This window comes from Lottia gigantea (assembly GCF_000327385.1).
Source record: "Lottia gigantea unplaced genomic scaffold LOTGIsca_10649, whole genome shotgun sequence".
NCBI lineage: Eukaryota > Metazoa > Mollusca > Gastropoda > Lottiidae > Lottia > Lottia gigantea.
Genome location: NW_008706916.1, coordinates 1 through 1339, shown reverse-complemented (window position 1 = coordinate 1339; position 1339 = coordinate 1). Strand labels below are relative to the sequence as shown.

General features: G+C 37.8%; 1 protein-coding gene across 1 annotated transcript; it reads right to left on the bottom strand.

The window, feature by feature from the left end:
* Positions 1 to 69: 69 nt before the first annotated feature.
* On the bottom strand, positions 70 to 639 carry LOTGIDRAFT_176999 (hypothetical protein; the record flags this gene model as incomplete). Its single annotated transcript, XM_009046783.1, has 1 exon — positions 70 to 639. A coding segment is annotated over one exon (570 nt), but the record flags the coding sequence as incomplete, so codon positions are not given.
* Between the last annotated feature and the right edge of the window lie 700 nt (positions 640 to 1339).

Sequence of the window (1339 nt, the reverse complement as noted above, 5' to 3'; positions counted from 1 at the left end):
TCTGGTGAACGAAACTAGTATGGGTCGGGGTCTGGTTGGATTTGTTTTTCTCGTTCCAATTCGATGCACCCGTTCAATACCAATGATTTTGTCGTCACCAGAATCTTTAATATTAAGAGCAGTTTTCAGTAGATCTCTTATTGTTACTTCACAGTCCTCCGTATTATTTTGAGATTCGTTCACCCCATAGAAAATAGCATTGTTTTGTCTTAATCTATTTTCTTTGTCATCTATCTCTGTCTGTAAATCTCTATCTACACCCTTTAGACACTGAATTTCTTCCCTAATTTTGACCACTTCATCTTTAATATTGAGTTCTTTCATCTCCGTTTTCAGATCTAAAACTTCACTTCTTAAAGTCGATATATCTGCTCTAAGAGATTGCATTAACGCTGTCAATTCCCCGAGACCTGGGACACTGGGATTGTCTTCTGTATTAGATGTGGGATAAACTAGCTGGCCTGAGCTTGATAGTTGGCTTTGTCTTGTTAAAGGGCCCGGATTTACTTCTACATCACCTGACAGTACCAATAACATAGATATAACCAAAATTGTAGAAATAGTCAGACTACCTGTTGATATAGTGTCCACCTTTGTCTTCCCTCCGGCTGCCTTGTGGGAATAAGATCCAATTGCCATTCTCCAAGCTGCTATATCTGTACTATTTAAAGTATGTAACAGTATATAATTCCTTACAAACTTTCACAATTTCAGTATAATGTTTCTTTATGAGCTAACACAAGAGCATAATGTCGTCACACTTGATTGGGTTTCACTGAGAGCTATTTCCACGTCCGTTCACTTCAAAATCTTCAATTGTAACTCAGCCCTTAGGGACAATAGTACAATGAATGTTATGAGATAGAAGCAGCCTCGCCGTTAGCCTGGGGTCCGTGGGGGCTCGGCCCCCGCAAGTGAAACACCCGAGCAAAACCTTCAGTTCAGCAGAGACTGATTTATCAAAAAGATACATTATAGATTTTTAAACTTTTTTGGTGTCACACCTTAAAATTGTCAGAAATGATTGTAATGTCTCTTTAAGTAGTTGGGCGGACTACCTCCGGAGCATTATGACGCAAAGCAACATGGGTCTCGACGGGCTTATCAGGTTGAACACAAATAACCAATGTAACAGTTTATTATAAAAGTATAAAAAGGACGCATCGCATTTACTCAAACAATATAACATTCATATCTATCTTGACTAAACTTCAATAAATATACTGGCTTCCAATAAACCAATCTAAGCCATATATACTAGTCGGATAAGACGAATAAGCCGAATAAGCCGTGAAAACTGAAAAATACAAAATAATCATTTTGAATAAATCAAGCTATC